Source organism: Curcuma longa, unplaced genomic scaffold, assembly GCF_044706935.1.
Source record: "Curcuma longa cultivar G26 ecotype Majalengka, Jawa Barat unplaced genomic scaffold, ITB_CL_G26_1.1 contig_9927, whole genome shotgun sequence".
Taxonomy (NCBI): domain Eukaryota; kingdom Viridiplantae; phylum Streptophyta; class Magnoliopsida; order Zingiberales; family Zingiberaceae; genus Curcuma; species Curcuma longa.
In genome coordinates, this window is record NW_027435575.1 from 126,916 (window position 1) to 150,893 (window position 23,978).

At 39.7% G+C, this 23,978-nt stretch overlaps 6 protein-coding genes across 6 annotated transcripts; 2 read left to right on the forward strand and 4 right to left on the reverse strand.

The window, feature by feature from the left end:
• Nucleotides 1-944: 944 nt before the first annotated feature.
• Nucleotides 945-3,911, reverse strand: LOC141819608 (uncharacterized). Its single transcript, XM_074706853.1, has 3 exons — nt 2,839-3,911; nt 2,047-2,717; nt 945-1,963 (listed from the first exon to the last, which is right to left on the reverse strand). Exons 1-3 carry the CDS (start codon nt 3,909-3,911, stop codon nt 945-947), a joined length of 2,763 nt encoding a protein of 920 aa, XP_074562954.1.
• Nucleotides 3,912-6,406: 2,495 nt separating this feature from the next.
• LOC141819612 (uncharacterized) lies at nt 6,407-11,131 on the forward strand. Its single transcript, XM_074706857.1, has 4 exons — nt 6,407-6,674; nt 7,018-7,153; nt 9,876-10,037; nt 10,338-11,131. Exons 1-4 carry the CDS (start codon nt 6,487-6,489, stop codon nt 11,103-11,105), a joined length of 1,254 nt encoding a protein of 417 aa, XP_074562958.1. The 5' UTR covers nt 6,407-6,486; the 3' UTR covers nt 11,106-11,131.
• A 1,696-nt stretch (nt 11,132-12,827) lies between these two features.
• LOC141819613 (histone H3.3) lies at nt 12,828-13,509 on the forward strand. Its single transcript, XM_074706858.1, has 2 exons — nt 12,828-12,970; nt 13,061-13,509. Exons 1-2 carry the CDS (start codon nt 12,899-12,901, stop codon nt 13,397-13,399), a joined length of 411 nt encoding a protein of 136 aa, XP_074562959.1. The 5' UTR covers nt 12,828-12,898; the 3' UTR covers nt 13,400-13,509.
• Nucleotides 13,510-14,155: 646 nt separating this feature from the next.
• Nucleotides 14,156-14,926, reverse strand: LOC141819618 (histone H3.3-like). Its single transcript, XM_074706864.1, has 2 exons — nt 14,774-14,926; nt 14,156-14,682 (listed from the first exon to the last, which is right to left on the reverse strand). Exons 1-2 carry the CDS (start codon nt 14,843-14,845, stop codon nt 14,344-14,346), a joined length of 411 nt encoding a protein of 136 aa, XP_074562965.1. The 5' UTR covers nt 14,846-14,926; the 3' UTR covers nt 14,156-14,343.
• A 1,298-nt stretch (nt 14,927-16,224) lies between these two features.
• Nucleotides 16,225-18,010, reverse strand: LOC141819617 (protein LURP-one-related 8-like). The gene is made up of 2 exons (XM_074706863.1): nt 17,698-18,010; nt 16,225-16,809 (listed from the first exon to the last, which is right to left on the reverse strand). The coding sequence occupies exons 1-2, from the start codon at nt 17,959-17,961 to the stop codon at nt 16,435-16,437; spliced, it is 639 nt and encodes a 212-aa protein (XP_074562964.1). The 5' UTR covers nt 17,962-18,010; the 3' UTR covers nt 16,225-16,434.
• Nucleotides 18,011-23,164: 5,154 nt separating this feature from the next.
• On the reverse strand, nt 23,165-23,834 carry LOC141819634 (leucine-rich repeat receptor protein kinase HPCA1-like). Its single transcript, XM_074706878.1, has one exon. It carries the CDS (start codon nt 23,832-23,834, stop codon nt 23,355-23,357), a length of 480 nt encoding a protein of 159 aa, XP_074562979.1. The 3' UTR covers nt 23,165-23,354.
• Between the last annotated feature and the right edge of the window lie 144 nt (nt 23,835-23,978).

Below are 23,978 nucleotides of genomic sequence, written 5' to 3' on the forward strand. Positions count from 1 at the left end.
CGATCTGGAACCATTGTAGAAGACGAACCAGAGCAATACAAGGATCAATGTGTCTAATCCCGTTAAGGCTAAAGACGAGAGTCCAAGAAGTTCTTTTTGTTTCAAGTAATCAAGCAGTAAAACTTAGAATCCAGAGGACGCTGAAGAGGTATCGCTCCCACCAATCGAGCATTGAGAGTCCCATGGTACGTTGTAGAGATGGATCTTCCGGACGATCCAGTTCATCCTGCCGCTCATTATTTCAGATGTTGCGGGATGGATGGAGGAGGAGAGAATGGAGGCGTTGATTTCAAGGAGGAGATCGAGGCACGCAGCATGATTCTTGTTAGGGCCAAAGGAAAAATATTTATTTCTTCGCATTAATTTGAACGTTAATATATGATTTGAATGTTAACATATATTACCTTTTAAACTCTCCTTATTATATTTCCCTTGACTTTTCTTTCTTTTTATATTTCACCCTCATATTTTAAAAAATGAACGTTATGCTTGTGTTTTATTTTCTGAAGAAATAAATCAATAATTAATAAATACAATTAATCTTGTCAGAAATTTAAAGAAAAATATATCAAAAGATTATACTAATAAATGCCATTAAGCAACGACAAGAATTTTGCATCAATTCTGAGTCATTAGTAACACAAAAAAGTATCAAGACAATACAAAGAAATATAGTTCCTTTATTTTCTTTTGGAGAGAATATAATTCATTTACTATTTATCAATCTTTTAAGACTTCTGTTTTTTTTTCGGCATTCAGTGGTAATTAATTACTTCCCTGTTATTGATCGAAATAAGCCACTTTTGGCATATCGATCTTTACAAATTCAGTTCTTCTATCGCCTTCAACAACAAACCAAAAAATTTACCAACAATTTAGTAGATAAAAACAAGTTACCTGCCTATACCCAAATTAGAAATTATTGATGCGATGGATGATTTGTATCAGAACTTTTTGCAATTCTTCGGTAGGCCCGTGCTATGATCGACTCCGACGACCTCCCCTTCGGTACAATTGATGACATCCTGCCCCAGCTTAGCCCCCGCCGCCTTCAGCCCCTTGAGCGACACCGCCTGGTTGAACAGATTGATCACCGGCAGCCTGGACGCCGGCGGCATCTTCCCCGCCGGCAGCAGGCGCGTGAAGTCGTCCCTTATGAGCGGCACCTCGAAGTCATCCTTGTTGTGCTTGACGGCGTTGTCCTTGGCGCTGATGTGTGCGCCGGGCTCCATGTGGTTGGTGGAGAAGCTGGCCTGGCTGGGGAAGTTGGGGTAGAGGCTCACGTAGCCGCGCAGGTACATCATGTCGATGAGGAACTTCTTCCACGACGCCTGCCATCCATTAGTCCGCGACTTGGGGATCTGCACGGCGTTCTGCTTCGCGTCCTCCGTGAATCGCGCGCCCATGTAGGCGTAGAACTCCCGCCAGTGCTTGGGGAAGAAGACGGCGCCCCAGCTGCAGGGGAGCTGGTGCAGGTACGGCGTGTTGGGGTGGATCTGCTTGAAGAACTCCGTCGCTTTCCATTTGGGCCGCTCCTTGACCACCTCGACGAGTCGCGGGGTGTAGAGCGAGATGGAGGAGAGCTCCGGGAGCGACACCTGCGGGTCGTAGTGGTAGGCGAGGAGGGCGTACTTGATCCACAGGTAGTAGTAGGGGGACACCTCGATGTCGTCCTCAAGGAGGAGGCCGAACTCGTCGTCGTCGGACGGGTACCAGCTCTCGCTCACGGCGCGGATGAGGCCGCCCTGGATGATGCGCCGCCGGATTTGCTTGGGGCCCTGAGCCCACGAATAGGAGCCCACCAGCTGGAGCGTCTCTTCGTCCACCTTGCTGTCCATGTTGAAGGTGAGCCGCACCTCGTCGCCGAGGTAGTACGCGTTCTGCAGTGACCGCAGGAGCCGCTGCAGGGAGGTGGGGCGGTTCTGGGTGATGATGTTCACGGTGATCCTCATCCGGTTCCAGTCTGCAAAATCACAAATCCAGCTAATTATGCTTGATTCTACATATTTGTTCTAAATTTAATCAATGCAGGAGCTTTTTAATTACTCGGCAATGCTGTGGGTCGTAGATCGGCCATCCACAAAACCTTCGGCACCGCTGGCCTCGGTAGAAGAACAAGGGCCGTCCCGTTCGCGCTCCCCTCGCACGCATTCTTCAGCGCATTCTTAACATTTTGATCAATGTCGTCGACAGCGATCAGCAAGCTGGGATTGTGAATCTTGAGAAGCCCCTTCAAGCTCGAGTACACTGCCTGCACCACTGGGACATCCGAGTTCGATACGCCTGAAATGGCTCCGACTTGTAAATCAAAGATCTTGAACCTCCTTTCCTTGCATACATTCTTGGGCCACTTGAGAACAGAGATTGCCTCCTCGCAGGAGCAGTAACTGCCGCCGGAGACGACGATGTAGGATTTCCTTCCCACGGTGGTGCGGAACTTCTCGAGGAGCGGAGCGAGTGCTCTCACTTCGTCACGAGAGTGAGCGTAGAAGAGGACATCTATCTTTTGCGGGTACATGGCAGCCCACTGAGTTACGTAGCCGGCGGACAGGGCGCGCCACCATTGATCGTCGCGGATTTGGACGACGTCCTTGAAGATGACGGTGGTCTCAGAAACGTAGGCCAGTCTGTGCTCGCTGTCGCCCCATGTCTCCTTGTCATTTGGATCGACGGGGAGCACGTAGGAGCCTGCGTTCCTGTACTTCTGAAGCTGATAACTGCACATTTTAAATACATCTCAGATCTCTTTTCGTCATCTTGTGGAAAAATTTTTAGATAACGAAAGAATCCACTTGATTATATTAGATAACGAAAGATTCGATTTGATTAATATGTTACCTGAGGTGTAAATCTTCGCCTGTCATAAAAGTGAACGGCGTCTCCACGAACAGAGTCTTCACCAAATCCGCAGATAAAAACCAGGAACTCGACAAGAAATCCACCTGCACAGTCCTCTCAACTGCGATATCGTAAGCCGGATCCGGCAGGTACAATCCGGCCTCCTTGGAGCGGAACTTGCGATAGCTCGGGAATGTGAAGTCTTTCTGCCGGAACGGCAGAATCCGGCCAATGCTTCCTAAAACAGAGTTCTTATACTTCTCCGTCCCCCCGACATGTGTCAGAATCTCCAGCATCCGCCGGCCGGGAATCATGTCGTCGTCGAGGATGTAGACGAAGTCGGACTCCGTCTGCAGCGCCATCTGGAACCGTCCGTAGTATTTGAAGTCGTAGCTCGAGCTGATGAAGCTGATCCTAGAATGGTTGTAGCTCTCCACAATCCGCAGGAACACCGCTTCGTTTGGACTGCCAAAGGACAGCACCCACAAGTGGTGGAACGGCAGCGTCTGGTTAAGCAGCGAGTCAAGCTGCGCGCAGAGCGTCCTCCGCTTGAAGTGGTTCAGAATCACCGTCACCCTCGGGGAATCGTTCCCCGCCTGGCTCCACCGGGACGGCATCTGAAGCAGCTCCGGCAGAGTCTCTGTTCCGCCGTTCTTGCTCTGGAACGCCAACACCTCGTCGTAGAGCTCGCGCTTAAGCTTCATCATGACAGCGTCGTCAGATTTCTTCTGCACGAACTCGATTCTCTCCGACTCGCAGACGTCGGCTGGAGCGAAGTCGGCGGCGAGGGCGGAGGACGCAACGGCGTTGGGGTTGACGATAAAGTGCTTCCATTGGTGCGCGATGCGGGTGGCCCAGGAGAATTCTGCCCCGGAGCGGAGGTCGACGGAGGGGCTCATGTAGTAGAGAAGGAAGGTAGCGTAGATGGCGAAGCCAAACTGGAGGCAGGTGAGGGCGACGAAGAGGCGGGAGGAGGCGAGCTTGTGGACGGCGCGCGTCTTTCCGGTCGACGACTTGATGGCCACGTAGTCTTCGTCGACGTTCCGCATGCTGACAGAACGGACGAGCTCCATCGTCGACCACGGACCACTGGAAATGGAGAAGGGGATTTTAGAGCAAAAGGTTGGCGGTATTCTGCGAGATCTAACTAGTTAATTTACCGTACAAGAAATTCTTAATTACCACAATATTTTTATTTATATATAAAGTAACTATACAATGCTCTCTGATCAGTAAAATAATAAAAACAGGGAAGAAAAAGAAACTATATATTATCATTCTTCAACAAAGGAAAATGGTGGAAAGATGGATGAGCGATATTAGAACCTTGCCTTTATCGATTATAACAAATATGAATAAGGAAAGAAACGTTGAATACAAGGCGAATCCAAGAGGACCAAAATCAGTGTAAAGAAAGATATCGGATTGATTGATCAGAATGTGCAATGACTATCGAATAAGTGACAAAAGGATAAAAATATTAGGTATAAATATATTGGATCTCTCATTAAGTATTGTCCTTTTTGTTTAAATAACGGAAGGTGAATGCCCACCATATGCCAAATTGTTGACTCTGAGAAACGAGCATTAATTTTCAGAGTTTAACTTGATTTCAAGAATATGCTTTATATTTGGCAGGAGGAGGAAAAGTGGAAAGCACCTGAATCTAATCTACGATATAAGCTTAAGAAAGATAGGTCGAATATCAAAAACAGACGAAGAAAAATATCTGATCAGGGAAGAAAAAACAAGCCAAAAACGAGAAACTTGAACGGACTGAGAAATTGGAATGAGCTTTAAATCTGAAAGTGAATGGCGAGGAAGTATAGGATTTGAGGACGCCGATGGAACACAGGATCTTGTGCCAAAGCAAAGCTCATGCACTGAGATTAAGAAAGGATTGAGTGCCAAGGTTCACATGATTTGAGCCCTCGCTGCGTTATCTTCACTTCATCTCACACAGTGGCACGCATTTAAAAGCCGGTTTTGGAGCCGCAGAATGAGGGAAGCAAGCCATCGACAACGTTACATGCCACCACCCTCATGCCTTGAACGCTGTGCTTGACTTTCATCTAATTAGTTCTTCTTGAGGTTTATTTGATGAGAAATGCAGCAAAAAGAAGGTGCTGAAAACTCAAACTTGGAGAGTTAAAAAACTGAATTTTTGTACCTTCACAAATGGAGGAAAGAAATGGCTTTGCGTTGTGGTAAAAAACAGAGCATGCAGCAGCAGAACCTTAAATCTAAATAAAAGTTCCTGATGCCAAAATGTCTCGATTAATTTTTCTGATGGCGCGAATCCACACCGTGTGAAGAAGGGATTAATTTACGGATTCCCAAGCACGGATGCTCATTGTCAAATCTTCCGAACACGAAGAAAGGGTGGAAGCTTCAGGCGCGTTAATGGCTGCTCTCTTTTAAAAATGGCAGCCACGGGTTCCTGCATTATCTATAATATAGAGAACCCGATGCAATCGTTGACTTGATCGGTGAATAAAAACTACAGGACAAGGGAACGGATTGTTAAAACATTTTCGCATCTCTGTTCAGTGCCTTCTGCCAAACGAGGCCAGTGGAGATTCTGGTTTCAGCTTTTAGAGCTGTAATTAGACACGCTATATATTCAAGAATGTTTACGAGTTTCAGACAGTCACTTAACGTAGTCAAATGATAATTTAGGTGAGATCGCACTGGAGTTGCAGAGCTCCACATCAATCAATGGAAAGAGGAAGTAGGAGAGATCCGGAAGCGAACACAGAAACGAAGAGAAGATTTAAACGAAAGAGAGAGTTACAATTACGTGCAGAATTAAGTTGTAAGCCTCCTGTCTCCACTTGATTATCAAACTTCTTTTAATGTTCTTGGTTATCGTTGTAAGTTCTATCGTTGATGCCCAATTTTGCTTTTTAACTGATAGGTTTCACTTTGATAATTATAAGTCGAGGATGTCAAATCGGTTTGAGCGGTTTCGATGGGCTAGTTGGCTATTGGTCAACGTGGTACTAGAACTTGGGGTGGGTTAATTGGATCGAATTGATTTTTGACCTGTCCGACCCTGAAGGCCCACTGAAAGGTGAGTGGGTTAGTGCCTAATTAAGTTATACATTCTTCTCATGGATATGATTTCCAGCAATAAGATAAATCATTAGATAGGGTTTTAATGTTACCAGTGTTGTTCTCTATATATATATATATATATATATATATATATATATATATAATTGACATTTTATTCAAATTTTTTTTATTATTGATTGTTACAATTGATTTACTGTGATTATTTTCTCTAACATGGCTGGAGATGAAAAAGAATAAAAAGTAGTATTATCTTTCCTCTTCATCGACTATCTTCTCAACCATTTTTTTCCCCAATTTCATACCTTTTTTAATTATAAATGAATTTTAACAAAAAAAAGTGTCAAAATCCCTTTAAACCAAAATTATTCTCTTTGGCCCTCCCCTAAATTTAATTCGAATATACTTAAAAATGCATTAATTTTCAATCATTTTCCGTTATCCTTATCTAAAAAAATCAGTTATTAATAATTTTGTTTTTCCCATTCCAGAAATCAAGGAGACAGGGGAAAGGCGAATATTTAGGGTTGGGGAAAAAACCCGAGAGGAGAGAATCGGTTGTTGGAGGAGGAGATGGCGTTGAAGTTTCTTAACAAGAAGGGATGGCACACGGGGAGCCTCAGGAACATCGAGAACGTGTGGAAAGCGGAGCAAAAGCACGAGGCCGAGCAGCGCAAACTCGAGGAGCTCCGGAAGCAGATCCAGGACGAGCGCGAGAAGGCCGAGTTGCGCCACCTCTCGGAACAGGGAGGCTTCGCCCCGTGAGTACTTCCCGCCTCCGATTCCCTCGGACTCTTCCTTCGAAGTTGATTTTTTTTATTTGATTGTTTGATTATTGCTGTTCTCGTATTGATGCTGGCCTCCACCTACTTTGCTATGTCTGTTCATCAGTGTAAAATCATAAAAAAATATGTTTCTTTGCCTGATTTGCTTGATTTATATAAAATAAAAATTGTTTCGTTGTCTGATCTGCTTGATTTTGGGCTATGCGTTGCTGATTTTTGGTTCCTTGACAGGTGTAGGGTTTTTCTTCATGGTTTAAGTTACAAGTATCATTTCTTGCTAATCTTATAAATTTGTTTATTTTTTTGGTTTGATAATTAGGCGTCAGGAAAGATTGGATTTTCTATATGAGTCGGGGTTAGCGGTGGGCAAGGGGAATTCGGATGGGTTCAAGGCACTTCAAGCACCGCCTGCAGTGGCCTCGAGTGCCTCAACAGCAGAGGCTAGCTCCTCCAAGGTACAATCTTTTATCCATGTTCTATGCAATTCTCATGCTTTTCAGTTGGGATGTGAATTAACAAAGGGTATTCCATAGATCTGGTAGTATAAGTATCTCGTTATTGATGCTTCTAGGTGTCCAATGGACATTTATGCACTTTTGATTTTGTGTAAAATATTTTAAGTACATAGAAAATCATATCTCATGCAAGAGAACCAAGCTATGCACTAATGAGGGACGCTGTTGCCATAGGTACCCCAGTACAAAATTTTGTAATTGCCAAATTATACATCATTCATATTCAGATTTAATAGTGCTTCTTTTGTGACATCAATTGCTAAAGTAGAGAGTTTATAACGCTCATTTTCCGACATATAGTTTCTATAGGATTGGAATAAATTTACGTTTTTCATTCTTTGTTTGATTTTATGGAATCATTCTTTGGTTTAAATTTGAACAATATTATGACTCTGCACAAATAGGTTTTATAATCTAATTACCACAGTTGGGATAGCAAGGGTTTGATTGGGGATACATATGTTGATTGAGTACAAACTGATGCAGAAAAAATGCCTTTGATTGGATGTCCAGACAACAGCGGAGCTACAAGAGTAGTAGGCTAGATGATCATGCTCATATAGAAAATAGGAATTCTCGTGATGAGGGTAATTTCTGTTGTGGTAAGGGATTCCACAGGCTTCCAATCATTAATCAGCGGCCTTCCTCTAGTTGGCAAACAATTAATGATGGTGGGCCTTCCTAACGCTAATATGATGATATGGTATTTTGCTGGTTTTGCTTAGATGACGGAACAGAACTACGTTAGGTCATTCATGAAAGACTGATTAATGGATTGAGGAGATAAATTTTGGCGAATTGGATGATGTAGCCATCGAGATGCTTAGAAGGACAATACTGACTGAAATTGAGACAGCATACTGAATTAAGATGATGGATTCTTGAGGTAGTGCTGCTGAATCCTGCAAGAAAAGATAACTTAGCTGGGATTTCCTGAGACACCTCTTTGAATAGGTAAGTTATTCTGAGCAATGGTTGGATGTCCTCCAACAATAAGTATACTAGGTTAACATATAATAAGCCTGAATGTTATTTGTTTGGTACTACATGAGATTCATAGACAAGGTGCTGATGTGAAAGCAGTGAGTTGGTTGACACTGCACATTTTAGATGGTGCCGTGTGTTGATTGCTGGCATATACCTGCAACAGCATCCAAGACAAGGTGGGGGTTGCTCATTGCTTGGTTAGAGGTCCCATTCTTGTTATTAGCTAATTCATCAGAGAGTTAAGTGTGGGTAAGATTGGATATGTATACAGGTAGGGTTTCATGGATCCTAGTCATCTAGAACATGGCTTACACTGAGTTGTAAATACAAATGGTAGTTGTTTGCTAGGATAACTTCTTGCCACTGTAAAAGGCATTAACATTTATCTTTAGTAGGCATGTGAACCAGCAACAGGAATAAATTGCTCTCAGGCTATAGATAAATCCATTTTTTTCCCACTTGACCATTTCAGGATTTCTAGATTTTGATTTAGGAAGATACTAGAAAATTCAATTTGATTCACCTGTAAATGTTCTGCTGCGCAGCTTCTCATTCAGCCATCCTTCGTCTTTTCATGATCATTAGAACTGTTTACTAATATAGTACCTTCATTTTTTTTTGTGTGTTTTTTCTCAACAAGTAGTTCATATCATAAAAACTCTGGTGCCCATGTCTTGTCACTACAAACTTCGGTCTGCTAAATCTCCTGTCAAAATTAGATCCATTTGGATTATTCCAATATAGAGACCACACAAACAATTTAAGTGATCCTTTTTGTGCTTACTTTAGATACCATGTCAAAAATACTTAGTATCTTGTATGTAATTGTGAATATGCAGAGGTGGGATGAATATGACTTTTGGCAAATCCTGCATCTCTTTCATTTGATTTGGGTTATTTGGTCTGAAACTCAAAGAAGTGGTTGCAATTTTGGTAAAAGGACCCAAGAATGCCAGCAAGAATGAAGAGACATTCCACTAGCTAATCAGAATGAAATCACATTGATGAGATTTGATCTCATTCATCTCTAGAATTTCAGTATTTCCTTATCTTAATTCGTACTCGTATACTTGGTATGCATTACCACCTTCCTTTCCACTAAAAATGTCTAGTTCATTACAACAACTGATTTTACATTGGTTACTACTAAACTTGGTCTATGCGAGCTTGGAAATATACCATAACGTGGAAATATACCATACTAGCATATACAGATATGCATGTGATGACATAATATAGTTTATTCGCCAGAGTTGTATAGGCCGAGCTCTTTCTCACTTGGGTCATGAAAATTAGTGAAATAATTTTCTTTGATACTACTTTGCAAGTTGGTGTTATTCCAGATAAATTTTGTTGGATGTCCTACTATGCTAGTCTAGATTGTGACACAGAATTTTTTGAATTTTGTTCATGCATACACATCTCATTTCTGAGCGTGATGGAGAGTTTAAGTTATTATTGTGATTGTTATGTTGCATCTATTGTGCCTTTTTTGTAGCTTATTTTCTTTGGTTTCTGGGCATGTGTCCCTGAATGAAAAAGTTGAGCTGCTGTATATCTTTTATAAAATTTAGATCAATTGATTGTATGCAGGCATTCATAAACTTATCTTTCCCGCTGTCTAGTATTATCTGCATTTGCATAGCGTTATATAATAAGATCTCAAATTTATCAGGATGGTGTTCCTGGAGCTTTGTTTGAGGACAAGCCACAGTCTGCAAACGATTCATGGAGGAAACTTCACTCTGACCCTTTGCTCCTTATTCGTCAGCGTGAGCAGGAAGCACTTGCTCGAATAAAGAATAATCCCATCAAGATGGCTATGATAAAGAAATCTGTAAGTAGCTCTGCCAATGCTTTTATGATTAGTCTATGCTTCAATTAATGCTGCAAACAATTTCCTAAGGATCTTTTCTGCAACTCTTTTCTTGATGTCAACAATGATTCGCTTTTTATTCATGAAATTCAGAGTATTGCATCCCTATGGCATTGGGACATTAACTAAATTTTCCTCTCGAGTCATAGAATTCTATGCTAGAGTTGGTTACCGTTATAAATTCATTTTCTTATTGAAGATTCTGTGTTTTGCTATACGGTTGTGACATTAACTTATAGAGAAACTATCTTGATTTCACAGGCAGAAGCTGAGAAAGACAAGAAACACGATAAGGAGAAACGAGGAAAGAAAAGGCACAAGAGCCATCATCACAGTAAGTCAAAGTCTGAGAAGCACTCATCGAGACATCATTCTAATTCTGATGACATGGGGGATGAGAGTGATCATTTAACATCTGAACCTTACCGACACAAATATGCCAAGAGCTATCGACATTCTCCCAGGTATACTTCAGCTTCAAGAAGGCAAATTGAAAGTGAGGAAGAGTATAAGAAAAATCATTCACTGCTTGAGCATCAACAACAAGATCATCGAAGGGGTGATACACAGTCATCCAGAGTCCATTCTTACTCAAAATACAGTCACCAGGATGATTCTTCAAGGAATCGATCTGCATATGAACATCACCAGCCTGATTCTGAACGAGGAATGGAAGACAAGCACAGGGAATTCAACAAGTTTAATGAGCTGCCTGGCAATAGTCATCGTCAAGGTGTGCCAAAGATGTCTGAGGAAGAAAGGGAAGCTCGATTAAGAGAGATGCAGCTGGATGCGGAGCTCCATGAGGAGCAAAGGTCTAAACGGTTGAAGAGAGCAGCAGAGGAAGATAGAGTGGAAGAGAAGAGATCAGGCTTTTCAAGAGGCAAGACCTTTCTGGATGCAGCCCAAAAGAGCCTTTATGGAACTCAGAAAGGGGGAAGTGCTACGATAGAAGAGAGTGTCCGCCGTCGAGCTTATTACTCACAGGGAAGTTCGGCAGCTGATGACAGCAATGCATTCCGTCGGTGATAAATTAGTTGCATCCATACCAGGATAGTTTCATACCAGGATAGGGGGCAAGCTTTGATCAGCAACAGTGATCCACTGTCAATATGAATGTCATGCTCTATTCATGTTTGAATTTTTATCATTTCCCATGATAGTTTATTGGCAAGCTTTGATCAGCAACAGTGCTGGTCTCACATCGTTGACACAGTTAGTAGAAGAACGATGATGACGTCAGGAGAAGCCGTAAAGTACAAGAGCGCCTTGGATGGCCCAAGTCCCTCTTCGAAGTCGCCGGTGCAAATATACTCCGAGCCATTGCCGGTGCCGGTGTGCTTGCCTGTTGTGATAAGGCTCAACTGATTGCCTTCTTGCAGTACATAGTGATTTTTTTTTTCAGATGATGCTCAATTCTGTCAGAAGCTTCGAGAGTTGAATAATTTTTGATAGTGGGAGATTCTCCTAACATTTTCAGTTGGGAGGTGTTATTGTTCAATACTTTATTACCATCATTTAATTTAAATTATTAAAATCAAATCGGGCTTTGCTTAAAATTTTATATCAAAATCCAGAAACTCGACTCACATCTGAATTTGAGCATGTAGAAAGCCAAAGTTAAACTCAAATTTTAAAGTCAGATCGATTTAGATTTTCACATAATATCGAATATATCAATTTTTTACAACCTTTATCACGAATGCACTATGCACTAATCTTAATGGGTGTAGAGGTCTCAAATTGAATGGATTTGTACTTTGAAAAATGAGGAGAAAGAATGCAATGATGTCAATGAGACTTAATTTAAGATCTCGAGGTCCATCGACTATTGAAAAACATTTATTAATGGACATAGAAACTTCAAAAGTAGAAAAATTTAGCATTGGGAGAATAGGGAGAGTGCAAGGGCATAGAATGATAGAAGCAAGACTCAATTTAAAATCTCCAAGTTCATCAATGTCTTTTGAGTAAAAAAGCCATTAGTATACAATATACATAGAAGCTTCAAAAAACAAGGAAATAGGACATTAGGAGAATGAAAACAGTGCAAAGAATATGAAAAAAGTCAATAGAGATGTTATTATATATGCCCTTTCATTCAATATATAGAAGCATTAGGAGCCAAGCAATACCCTCCTGCGTCGTAATCAACTGCACTTTCTCGATTTATTTCCTCACAGATGGTCGTGGGGCCGACCGTGTGGGACCGCTAAGGTGGCGGATCCACCTTTTGCAGAAGAAGCATTAGGACATCAGAAGTCTTAATTTAATTCATTTTTAAAATAAATTAATAATATTAATATTAATAATATTAATGATGATAATAAATTAATAATATATAAAATAAATAAATAAAATTTATTAATAATTTTTAAATTTTAAAATAAATATATATATATTAATAAAATAATTAGTTAAAATAATTATTTTAATAAACTAATTTATTAAATTAATAAATATTGTTAGGAGTCCGATCGATTATTTTTGGGATTAATCGGTGTTAATTGACGCTAACTTAAAAAATAATAATAAATAAATAAAAAAAAGTGCTTTGCTGGTTTTAATGAGTTCGTGACTTTTGTGCGGACAAATCCAGTTCAAGGATCCTCATCGATAGCACCTCCACCAATCACAACAAAGCACACGGATCGCGTGCTTTTCCAAATCATCGTCGGCTGTTAGATTCACATTAGTTCCAAACGAAATATTCCTGATCTTCTGCTATATATTTGCTCCACAATTTCCAATTTTTCATTATATCTCGTTAGTTGGAGCTTCCTTCGTGCGAACCCTAACTTGCCTTTTTCCATCTCCGATCCATGGCTCGTACGAAGCAGACCGCCCGCAAGTCCACCGGTGGCAAGGCGCCCCGGAAGCAGCTCGCCACGAAGGTGCCTATTTTCCCGATCGATTGCTCGATTAGGTGTTTGTTTCTGTTGGTATTTTAAATTTTGACAAGATCTCCTCTATCGATCCGACAGGCGGCGAGGAAATCGGCCCCTACGACCGGCGGTGTGAAGAAGCCCCATAGGTATCGTCCCGGGACGGTGGCGCTACGTGAGATCCGCAAGTACCAGAAGAGCACGGAGCTGCTCATCCGTAAGCTTCCTTTCCAGCGGCTGGTTCGCGAGATCGCACAGGATTTCAAGACGGATCTGCGCTTCCAGAGCCACGCCGTCCTGGCGCTTCAAGAAGCCGCGGAGGCGTACCTGGTGGGGCTCTTCGAAGACACCAATCTTTGCGCAATTCATGCGAAGCGCGTGACCATCATGCCGAAGGATATCCAGCTCGCTCGCCGGATACGTGGCGAACGCGCTTAATTTGATGTAATATTTTCATCTTCGGGAAAACTTACCTATATTTTTAGGATGTTTAATTAGTATTAATATCTGTTTTATGAAAAGCCCTATATGTTTAGATTGTTTGTGAATTCGTGGACCAGTTGTGCTTGTTAGAAAGATTTGGCTGTCGTATTCTTGCCGGGTGGTCGGTTGCATGTTCGTTGGGTGCCCTTTGATCTTGTCTATCTTCCGTAAGTTTTCAATTTAGTTTATGACAAAATGTCGCTGTAAATTATTATAAAATCATACTTATCAGGTCAAATATAATGACATTGTTATTTATAGTATATGGAAGAAAATATATTATGTAATTAATATGTAACATTATGTAATTATATAAAGTAATTATAATGTTTACGAAATTAAGTTTATAATAATACACATTCTCCATTTAAATTTTTTTTTTTATAAATACGTCATAATTAGAGATCAAATTGTGAATCCTGAATTATAGTCCTAAGAGTTGCATCATTACTCCGGGACATGTGGATTTTTAATGACTAAATGAATAGCTAATAAAATTAAAAGTTATTTCCAAGTTGGCACTCCAATGATCCAAATGTTACGTTAAAGGCAAAAATACAAGTTTATAAAAGGAGCGAAATATAATCAAACATGATAACGAGAATCATGAAAATGCCAAAATTTACATTCAAAGAATGCATGTATATATATTACCATAGCCAATTTTTTCAGCAAAAGTAGAACGCTCTTCAATGAGATCAATCGCACGAATTGAAAGACTTAAAAATTCGACTAAATTAACATTCTAGCAAACGCAATTGGTCCACAAATTAGCATAAACTACGATAATATAACAATGTATTCTAAGTAAATTTTTTATACAGAAACAGATGATTGCGAGACAAACATCCTTCTTCGCATATAGGTAAGTTCACCTAACAATGAAAGATTGCATCTAACTAAGCGCGTTCACCACGGATCCGGCGAGCAAGCTGGATGTCCTTCGGCATGATCGTCACGCGCTTCGCATGGATGGCACAGAGATTGGTATCTTCAAAGAGCTCGACCAGGTACGCCTCCGCAGCTTCCTGAAGAGCCAGGACGGCGTGGCTCTGGAAGCGCAGATCCGTCTTGAAATCCTGCGCGATCTCGCGAACCAGCCGTTGGAACGGAAGCTTACGGATCAGCAGCTCCGTGCTCTTCTGGTACTTGCGGATCTCACGGAGCGCCACCGTCCCGGGACGATACCTATGGGGTTTCTTCACACCGCCGGTCGTAGGGGCCGATTTCCTCGCCGCCTGTCGGATCGATAGAGGAGATCTCATCAAAATTTAAAACGCCCCACAGAAACAAACACCTAAACGAGCAATCGATCGGAAAAATAGGCACCTTCGTGGCGAGCTGCTTCCGGGGCGCCTTGCCACCGGTGGACTTGCGGGCGGTCTGCTTCGTACGAGCCATGAATCGACGCCGCAAAGAAAAGCTAGGGTTTGCAGGCGACGAAAACTCCAACTAACGAGATGAAAATACCCTGTTGGAAATAATGGGGCATATATATATCGGGAGATCAGAACGGTTTCGTTTGGTGCTACCGAGAATATAGCGAGATTGGTTGGGGAAAGCACGCAATCCGTGTGCTTTGTTCTCAATGGTGGATGGGAATGGTTGTGATTGGTTAGGATGGATCGAACGATTTACAACTAAAAGCAGACTTTTTTCTAGCAAACTACACAAGGTTGGGCCTGGGCTTAAATTAAAGAAAATAATTAATAGAAAAAACTATAGTATTAAAACTTTAATTAATGCTTATTAATAATTTAGTAGAAGTTCATTTACAATGAACACATTATTTAAAAATAATAAACTCGAATTTATAAAATTTAATAAACACTCAGCATCAATTTTCTAAATTTTTCTTTTTTTAAAAAATAATATATTTGGTGAGTTAGAATTATGTATAAAAATAATAGGAAAAAAACATAATTTGTACAGATTTTATTTTGAACAAAATAATAATTATTTTTAATAATTTTTTTATAACTCTCTGACTTCTTCTATTAGGATGACCATTAAGAAAAACGATAGTGTATAGTTTTAACATTGTTCTGTTTACCGATTTTTATTGTTACAAGCTTGGTGTATTAATTAAATTAAAATTCTAATTTATTTGTCGTAACGTAAAGCGAGTAACGCGATTCAAAACTGGTCCAGCTAATCTAGATCATCTGTTGCAATTGTGTTCATCCTTTTTATGAAGGTTCATGGCGAAACAGGAGCTGAAATGTTCTGTCGGCAAAAGGATTCTTTACCTACGCAGTGAAGCAGCAAAGCTTGATGCTTGGAAAAAACATGAAAGCATGAGTTTCCTCATGAAGAATTTGCATCTGAGTTTCCTTAGTTTCTAGGTAGTTTGGTGGTTGCCAAGATGATGTCTCAGAAGTGCCCTTTCGCTAAGTTGCGACAGGAAACGAACTGCTAACGGAGATGTGTGTCACCTTGTCAATAAATGGATGTTTACTCTGCCTCCGTCTAAGGCAAAAGTATGTTTTCCCATAAAGTGGTAGTCAGAAACAAACACCATGATGGAATCATAAGAAAGTGACACACTGCTTGCCGACGGCTGAGCTGATCAAATGAATGTGATACTTCCGTAAATACTCCACCATTTACCAAATAATTTGGCAGTTGGGCAGCGTCACCTGAAAATTTCAGGGGAATTTTCACCATTTATCGTCCTCATCCGACTATTGCAAACTTCAATCTTTTTTTATTTTTTGCAAAATAAACATTATTTGTCTCAGCTGTAGACGTTTCAAAGTCAGGATAGACAAGCAGTGTTTTTTTTTCTTGTTCATCTTATCTCATCATGTTCATACAAGGTGACAATATCATCTCATGTTCACACAGGGAGTCAGCTTTCTCTCTGTTTTCCTCTATTTTTAATGGTACTATTTCCTTGGTTACAAATTCCGATGATATGGATGATCAGGAGAGCGCAACAAGTAACAACCTCATCAAATACAAGCTCTAACACGAAGGAAGCTTTAGTCTTAACCTCTCAAGAGTGATCCTCTGGATCCAAACATTTGCTCCAGAAGTATCACTGCAGCCATTGCTAGAGATGAGTCAAATTCTAGCTCCACGATTAGTCGGAAGACATCAAGGCCGAGGGGAATGCCTTGAGCAGATTCCTTCCTCTTGATCTCAGCCATCTTCTGTCTGTTGTTGTCATAGATGGTGCAACATCGTTCCGAGTAAGAGCCCTCGATGTCATAGGTGAGGCATGCCTTTGCGCCAGAAGTGTATGGGGTCACTCGTGCCATCACTTTGGAGAGCCAGAAGCTCTTGTGCTTCTTGATGGCAAACTGAGGATTGGAGCTCTCCTCGCCATTGTAAATCAGCCAGTGATCTCCAAGACTCAGCTTCTGCATGTTATAATGATACAAGAATCCATAACTATATATGAAAGTTGAATTATGCAGTTCTCAACTTATGATACTAGGAACACCAACTTTTAGAAGGATAAAAATATATATGAGAAAAATTTCCAACCATAGTCTTTTTTAAAACGCTTCAAGATAAATTTCATGATCATCACACCATACATTGCTGGTGTAAAAAACATATCTTTTGAACTACTCCACAAGACCTATCAAACCACCATTTTGACTGTTTTAATTGCAATTGTGGGTTAACAATTGGTTGTTAGGTGGGGAGACACAAATTTGACCATCTACATAGAAGATTATTTGGCCAATGCATCTAGAATCTGATATCCTAAAGCAAAGGGTTTAGTGCAAGCCATGGTAGTTCTTAGAGTACTATCCTTGTCGTTGTGAAACTAACAGAAATCGACAAATCTAATGATCTCCTTCAAAACCGCCAGACATCTCCCTATTCATCAACGTAATAACGTCCATACATACACAAAATAGTCCTAGTATTTTTCGGAAACAAACTAAAATTCAGATCACAAAAGTCACCTGAGAACTTCTTGGTAATTTTTTGGGCTTTTAACAGCTTTACAACAGCTCAGTATCCATGAATATAGAACCTGCTGTTGTCCAAGATGCTCTGTTTGCTTGACAGAGCCAACAAGAAATAGTTCTCGGATTCGTCTCTCTCTCTCTTATAAATGTTCAATCGATCTTTACTAATTCAAATGTTGCAATGCAACCACCAAAAAGGCTAGAAGCTGAAAGCTATGGATGTAATCATTTTCTTGAAATCGCACTTTATCAAAATTCAAAGTTCCGAAAAATAAATCAATTGAGATAAAATCCCAATTTTCAGATAGGAAATCCCTTCCATACCTTTCTCCGGATGGTGAGCAGCGGCTTGCCGGCGGCGTCCATGAGAACGATCTCATTCCTACTCCCCGACGAGTAGTTTTCAACTCGAAACACCAAATTTCCCGTGGCGTCGAACACCGTGAACCCATTCCCATTGAAGAGGAGAGACTTCCGCCACACGGTAAAGACCACCGCCTTCCCCTCCTTTCCTCCGCCGCCATAGGAAGATTCAGATTCAGATCTGATAGGATCCGCCCGAGAGGCGTTCGGGTGGACCTTCGTCATCGCCGCGGTGCTCTGGTCTCCGTTCGACGAAATCGTGGCGGAGGAGACTTTGGCGCGACGGTCTGCTCTGCGACGGGAGCACGGCAACGCCGTGGCGTGAATTTATACACTGACACTTCGACCAAACCGCCCCCTCCGAGATGGATGATGACGACGCAGAGACACGTGCGATGTGCGTGAGGATGACCTTGGCGGTAGCGTCGGAGGATTAACTTTTGATAATGACACATTAAATGGAGGATTAGAATGATAACGACGGGATTGGGAGGGCTGATTTTGCCGGGTTTGTGGCTTAGCGTCGGCCACGTGGCGCGAAGAAAGGGACTGGTTGTCTTCTACTTGCCTTGTAAGGCGTAGAGCCGAAATAATAACAGTTAATTTAATCGATGGCCGTTGATATGGATGAAAAATAAATAAATAAATAAATAAATAAGATGAACAGGTTAAAAAAATTGATTTAATCAATAATATTATATCGTATTGCAGCACGCCATCGAACCAGTTGCTGAGCTTAGCAGTGTTAACCAATCGTAGATAGTGTGAACGAATATCCCTGGGTAAGCTTGATATTTATCTTTAGTTTAATATATATATATATAATGAATAAACTTGAATGTACACAAGTCGTGAATTAATCGTGTATGATATTTATGAAAATTTAAAAAAAAAGTCTCTTGACGGTTAAATTAATTCTAAATAAAGAAACGGTTGAGATGTTCCACGCCAAATCTTCATGTTATTTGTCACATGGATTTTTTTTTTTGTTTTTCTTTTTTGCTAGTTTATAAATCATATTCCTATACTTTTTTTATTATTTTATAATTTTGATGTATATTAGCGTGATACATTTTTATTACAGTTGGATAATTTATATATGTTTTTATTTAAAAGAACCCTATTACATATAATTCTGCATTTAAAGTTAATTCCTGTCTTGTTCATTTCGTCGTTAACATCAGCTAGCCTAGCTAGAAGACCTACATATCCATACAATTAATACCATCTATCAAAGCGGAGAACTACAAGCTACGCACTGCTCATTAAATTAACCTTTTATCAATACTGCATGACTTTATTATTTGTCTTGCATGCACGCAATACATACGAGTACGACCAATGAATCAGTAGTATGCATTCAGTACAACTGTTCAACTTTACATTATGTTCTTTGCTTATACGTGGCACGTTACCATGGAACTCCATTTCTCAAAGCAAAGCACAAGATTCCTTACGTACGATCATGACAACAAAGGCTTAATTATTAATTTGGGTTGCTTCTTTTCTCATGAATCTTAAACTACTCTTGTATATATCGTACTGGAAGACTATTATTAATTTATATAGTCACCTTAAACAAGCGAGTAGATAAACTCGATCGTAGCTAGGATAACTATAGCTAGCATGCTAACGAAGTGATGCAAGGTGGATTCCAACTTTATAAATTTCAAAAGAAGAAGCACGGTGTCAGGATGGTATTGGTGGATGCAATGCATGGGTGGTGGATCCCCACTGCACTACTCTCCGTCTCAATTGTTGTTCAGATAAGGAATAATGCCGCAAAAGACGACACAACGGTCGGGGAGAGGATGAGGAGAATGAGGACTGAGAGAGTCAGAGGCGGCGTAGGCGTGTAGCTATAATTATTATCAAGGAATTAAGACAAGGGACGACGATGATATATATATTTTCTATGGAAATTTAGATGAATGTCAAAAATGGTCTGTGCGCATGCTCTTCCCCTGTCCCCCCAATCAACCCCAGCTCTACTTTCTTTTGCTGTACCAGAGAGCGGTCGGTGCATGGTTGCTTAATTGACTTCCTTCTGCTGCTGCTAGATCTCTTGATCAGTAGCATACATATATATAATCACAAACTGATCACTTAATTTGATGCCTAGCTCGTCCAGTGGATGGTTGTCGTCAGATTCAGTCGGAAGACGACTACAGTGAGGCAAGAGCCGTTCATTGATGGTAGTCTGGAAGAAAAATCATCTAACACCAATTTGATAAATTCTATTATCAACTATTGAACTTTCGCCTCCGTATTTGGATTATTTGCTTGATCAGTCTTTTTGTCGGGAGTTTTAGGAGGATCTATCTCCATAGTCATCGCCTTCATCAATGTCAAAAGTGAACAGCGTTTCCAACGCTTCGCAGGCGACTTTTGAGCCGAAAGTCACATATCCAATAGATAATATAGATTGTCATGCATGCAGGATGAACTGCCACCAAAGTATGGCAGATGTAATTCATCTACAGGAAATAATATACAGCATATCTTTTCGGCGTCTAAATGTGTCTTGAATGCTTTGGCATGTTCTCCAGAATTAAAAGCTCCCAAATCAAACTTTTCTGATGACACGCTTGTTGACTAGACGCAATGTGGTTGTTGTCTTGTATCAAGGAATTGGTACAACATGAGAAATAACTTCAATATTCTCCCCACCAATCCAATTAATGCTTCCTTCCATATGAACCAATGACCACCTTGCCATAAAATTTTATAAGATATGAGACATCATTTCATACAATTTCCCATCTCAAGCCAATTTTCTGCAACTTCCTCCTATTCATCTTTTGTGACATTCTGTTTGAACAGACCATCTTTGTAACGAAGCCCAGATGGCCAGATCCCCAAGCAGGATAATTCAAAGTTGCCAAGGAATTGAAAAAACACGAATTAAGCTAGACGTCCTAGACCTCCATTCCCAAGTGCAACATCCAGTTCCTTCTCCGCGACATTCTTAGAATGTGTCCTAGTTGCCTCAATGCTTCAGCTCCAAATTATCAATTGCAATTAGTAGTGTTCTTCGTTGAAGAAACTCCATTGAAAGATAGTAAGCCTGTTTCACATTCATGATTCATCATTTCATAATATGCGTAAGTCGCATTCCAATTTATTATTAGTGCATCACAAGCACTTTGTGCAGTAGCATAGTAAGCCTTTGGAGGATAAAAACTCTCCCGAGATAATGAGGGAGTGAAATCTTGTGCCTCCAGATCCTTCCTAGACCCCTGATTTCTAGCATCTGTTCTCTCAAATAAAACAATGCATCCTCCTCTCTCCAATTGCAAGATGATCTCCTGATTTATCAAGATATCCATAGAGGACTTGTTTGATTCTTTCCCTTCCAATGGATATTCAAAGATCTCCATTGTATTTGTTTGATTCTTTCCCTTCCAATAATGGATATTCAAAGGTCTCCATTATATCTTATGGAAGAGTTTCCTTATTTGACTCTAGCTTTCTATTTGCAACTTTAGCTTTCTCTTCCACTTCGATCCTCGAGTTATTGTTCACTTGAGAAACATCCTTATCAACTTCATCATTGTCATACACATCATACACTAACTCGCTAATTATCTTAATCTTGTTATGTCTTCCTCGATCAATAAATTGTGATTATTTTGATTGCAAGTTTTCTATAGCCGATTGCTCTGTGTCCCAGTTCACCAGCGACGACAACATGTGATAAGAAGTTTATGATTAACTCGTGATGATTGCTAGATAGAATGCAAATTCTGAGGGTGAGTTGGTCAATGGTTTTGATCGCTCTTAATCATTGACTTTTGATTTAATTTGTAACTTTTCATCAACTAGGACACGTTAAAAACTTACGTCCTGACTCAATGTATAAAATCGTTGAGATAGGGATTGAGTCTTCGTACTATTCTTCTCGATCACAACTTCTGTGATTGTGATAGGGATTTTAAAAAGTGAAATCAAAATTAGGATAAGAGAACTTACAACCTTCAAGATCCCATGTTATTAGATGCTGAATTAATTTTGTAATTTTTCTTTGTAAATCAAGAATCTCATTTTCGATTTTATAATCACGGTGCTAGGCTTTCTTAGTCGAAACCTACATGTTATGACCACGATGATCATCCATAAGATTTGATATGCTCTAATACCAACTAACGCGGAATGAAATAGACAATATTAATTTCGTTGATTGACTATGAATATCGAAATCAATATTCTAAAATTTGTTAATTGGAAAGAATACTAAAAGATAAATAATAAATAACATTGTAAAAAATATTATTAATTTAAAATATATTCAAGTATTAATTAAATAATTATTTTAATAAAATTTGAAGATGTAAAAAAATTGAACAGGAAGAAAAAAATTAATAGAAATTAATTTTTTTAATCAATTCAAAATTTTAAAAAGTTTTAAAAAAAAGATGAAAAAAATAAAATTTCTGGATACTACTGATCAAGAGATGGCTGCTAGAGCCAACGCGCGCATGCAACAGGGAATCTTCGAGGAGTCTTCATTTGGTCGTTTGGTGGTGCGCAAGTGTCCAAAGAAAAAGAAAGAACTAAGAAGGAAAAACATAAAACAAGGTTTCCATTGTCGCCAGGTTTCCATTTGTCGTCGAGATTAATAAAACACGAGCGTGGAGAAGAAAATTCTTATAAATACGGTGGGGGTCGGCTGCACGCGCGGACGACAGGGTGGTCGGCTGTAAGAAAACTTGACTCTGACAACAAATGATATGTTAAATATTACATGAATAAATTTATTTTTAATATTATATGATTAACTAATTCATTTAATAAGTCAAGTAATTTGATTGACTTAAATTGGCTAGATTATTTTTTTTTCAAAAAAAAAAAATACCGATCATTTTCAAAAATTGCATTTACTTGTAAGATTAAACTGCATTCCCCTTCTGTTTTCTAGAACTCTTTAATTTTGTATTAGTGATCGCATTGTTTTGGTAAAAGAATTTGAGGGGCCTAATTTATGTATTACATATATATGAAACATTGGGGCCCGATTTTGGGATTTGAGTTATTGGAAATTAAAAGAAAATTACAAATTGGAACCATTCATTATTCTTACTATATAATATATATACAGATGCAACGTACATATGTTCTCTTATGAAATGCAATGATCCATTGATGTAAGTCTGGATCTTGTTAATTAATTTTTTTGGTCAAAATTATTTAATTAATTTGATTACACTAGATCATGCAAATAAGATCTTGGTTAGTCAAAAGTTAGTGAGTTACTTCTAAATATGGCAATATAATAGTTGCTTCCATACCCAAAAAAATATTTAATGTGTTTATATATCTTAATCATTAATAATGATCTACTATATATACACTAAAAGTACAATTAATAGCTCAACTTTTAAACAAGTAAAATATATATGCACTAGGTATTGTTTTAATAGAGTGCCTCTTTAATAAAAACATAGAATGAAACTTTTAATATTGAATCAAAAGTAGCACCTCTTTATTTGTCCTCTAATTAATTAATACACTTCGTATTCCACTAGCTAGGTATTGTTTATTTAGCACACAGATTAATACCAGCTAAACATGAGTGTTGTCCTCAAATAGATTAGATAATCTGCAAGGAATTGCTTTTGTCACTTGGGTTCAGGTTTTGCAGCGAATGAGTAGCCACCACTATAGTCGAAGGTATCCTCACTCGCATCCTTTTTTGTGCCAGAAATGTAAGCATGGGAGCTAACGTCTTTTGAATTCCTGATATCTGTAGCAGATGAAGATGCTGACTGTGAGTTTGTGCTTAGACCAGCAGAATGCAGCAGCATCTCAATTTCCTTCACGACATCACTCATCGTTGGACGATCTGCAGCTAGTTCTTCTAGGCATCTCAATGCCAACTCTGTGTACTTCCTGAATGCTATGAGATTAGTTGCGATTTGAATTACAGGATCCATCAATTCCTTTAGTCCATAGAATTCTTCATCACTGGCATCTATCGCCATCTTCACCTCACGAACGATGTATTTTCCTTTCACAATTGGTTGCTTGGCGGTAATCATCTCCAGCATCACCACTCCGAAGCTGTAAACATCACTTTTGTCTGTCAACTGTTGTGTCATATAGTATTCAGGATCAAGGTAGCCCTGTAAAGATATAGCATTGAGCTGTTGAGTTTATGCACTACTACTCCACGAAATGATTTTTTAGAAATAAACTAGGTCCTATATAATCTGCATTTAAGCAATTCTTCATGATCAGTCATA